At 39.7% G+C, this 2107-nt stretch overlaps 1 protein-coding gene across 1 annotated transcript; it reads right to left on the bottom strand.

Moving 5' to 3' along the window:
- On the bottom strand, window positions 1-2106 carry LOC123274088 (the record flags this gene model as incomplete). The annotated part of the gene is given in 1 exon segment (XM_044741583.1): window positions 1-2106. A coding segment is annotated over 1 exon segment (2106 nt), but the record flags the coding sequence as incomplete, so codon positions are not given.
- Between the last annotated feature and the right edge of the window lies 1 nt (window position 2107).

The following is a 2107-nucleotide window of genomic DNA, read 5'->3' as shown; positions in this document are numbered from 1 at the left end:
TTAACATTCAACCATTACACCATATTTGAACCGAATCTCTTGCATCTTACTGTGTAAGGTTCTGAGGATAGGTTGTAGATCAATATTCCAACCATGTTGGAGTCCATGCTCTAAAACAAAATTTAACAGTACCGAACACGCATGATCATCTAAATCTGGCCTTATAGTAGAGTCGACATTATTAGAAGCCTGCGCTTTCTCACTCATTGATGAACAAATACTCAGTGCATTTCTGTTGAAGACTTCTGGTAATAATCTACGAGCTAATGATTTGCAATCTTTCGATACTTGCCGACAGTAATTGAGGTCTCCGGAGCTGACGTAAACACCACTTTGGGGCATAAGTTCTACGAGTCCTGGCAGATTTGTTCGATACTTCAATGTCCATCTTGTATCATAAGCATCATATTCCGGTGGTAGAACGAACTGGTACAACTTGTTGTTTTTCTTTTTCGGCGTTTTGTTAGCAACATCATTTCTATGTTGATCTTGATTACTAGAACTAGCACTCACTGTTACTTTAGTGTGTCTTGCTTCAGGTGACCGTGGACCTTCTGGTCTCAAATTGCTCGAAGGAAATGCCTTGCTAGCTGCGTTTCCCGCTGTGTTAAATTGTTCGACGGCACCCAATAACTTTTTATATGTCTCGGCAGTATCGAGGATTGAACTCCGTAAGGTGTTGTACATATCAGTCGTATAACGCAAAGTAGAGCCCATTTCAGTAAAGAGGATAGCAAAGTTGTCCAACATTTGCTGCTCTAAAATAAATTTCGAATGCGTCTGGTGATTCGTTGACGTAGAGTTTTGGTCAGCTGTCGGTCTATCTGCAGAATCATGTCTAGGATCATTAGCAGTGCCATAAACATTGTCCGTTGTTTCAACAGGTGATTCGTCTGCAGACATCTCGCGATCTGAAATTTCTTTATGATCCGTAACAGCATCGGAATCTGAAGTTACTACATGATACGGTGACAGAGTTTCTTTTACAATGTACTCGTATCTTTGACTCGCATTCTCCATGACGTTTAGATGACTTCCGGTTACAGATGACCTAGCAGCGTCATCCATAAAGTGAACTCGTTTTGGCTTTGAATTCATTTGTGTAGATTGGTTAACCAACTGTTCCTGCGTGCATAAGTTTTGATATCCGTTTTCATGGACTGTTGTATGTTGTATTCTAGATGGTTGGTAGATTGGGTGAATAGGAATTTCTGTGTTTTGTCTGTCACCTGTTTCTGAAGCTATGATATTCTGCGGGCTAGTTGTGAAGTCTACATTGTTATCTTCAGTAGATCGTGGACTCATTCTTGCTTGCAGTTGCGGATTATTCAAAAGGAAGTTATTATGAGTAGTTGATAATGTTTGTCGTATTGATTTCAGAACATTTGTCATAATAGATGATGGCGATGTCTTTGTGACTCCTTGGAGAGAAGACTTTCGTTTTCTGTCTTTAGGCTTGATAGAGATGCCAATACGTAGTTTTGGTGTGGCAATGGCCAAATTTCTTTCCATTTTCGTGGGACGTAATCTCTTTTCAACTTGTTTTTGAATCGGTATTAAACGTCGACCCCCGTTCATGTGACTGTATAGCTGAGCAGAAAGTTTGAGTGAGTTTAATTCCTTATAAGAGGTAGGCAGTTTCTGACTTGGAACTTCATTAACGATTTGTTTGTGATCGTCAACATTTGCAAGAGATCGAACATTCTCAATCTGTGGTTGAAAGTTAGATAATGAACATCTGTCTAGAATATATTCTTGATGATTATACTGATTCGGCTGAGTGCTCTGTTCAGCTGAAGTAGAAGGTTTTGTTGATGTCATTGATACATCCGTTGTGTTGCTAGAAGAGTTAGCTTGACTCATGCTATTATTATGATCGGGCTTCTTAACACGTTGAGAGTGATCTTCGTCATCAATATTGATGACTTGAGTACGTTTATCAATGTCTGTTACGGGCGAGCTTAGAGCTTGATCGGTTTGCTCAGTATGCGGAATTTTAGACCTTGATTCAGTACTTTCGTCAGCATTAGAAGCAACAGAAGATTCTTCTGTCTGAGAACATTCCATTGATTGGTTATCCTGGATGATAACCGACTGTTTTCTTTTG

This window comes from Cotesia glomerata, unplaced genomic scaffold, assembly GCF_020080835.1.
Source record: "Cotesia glomerata isolate CgM1 unplaced genomic scaffold, MPM_Cglom_v2.3 scaffold_2170, whole genome shotgun sequence".
Taxonomy (NCBI): domain Eukaryota; kingdom Metazoa; phylum Arthropoda; class Insecta; order Hymenoptera; family Braconidae; genus Cotesia; species Cotesia glomerata.
This window is presented reverse-complemented; position numbering and strand designations above follow the sequence as displayed.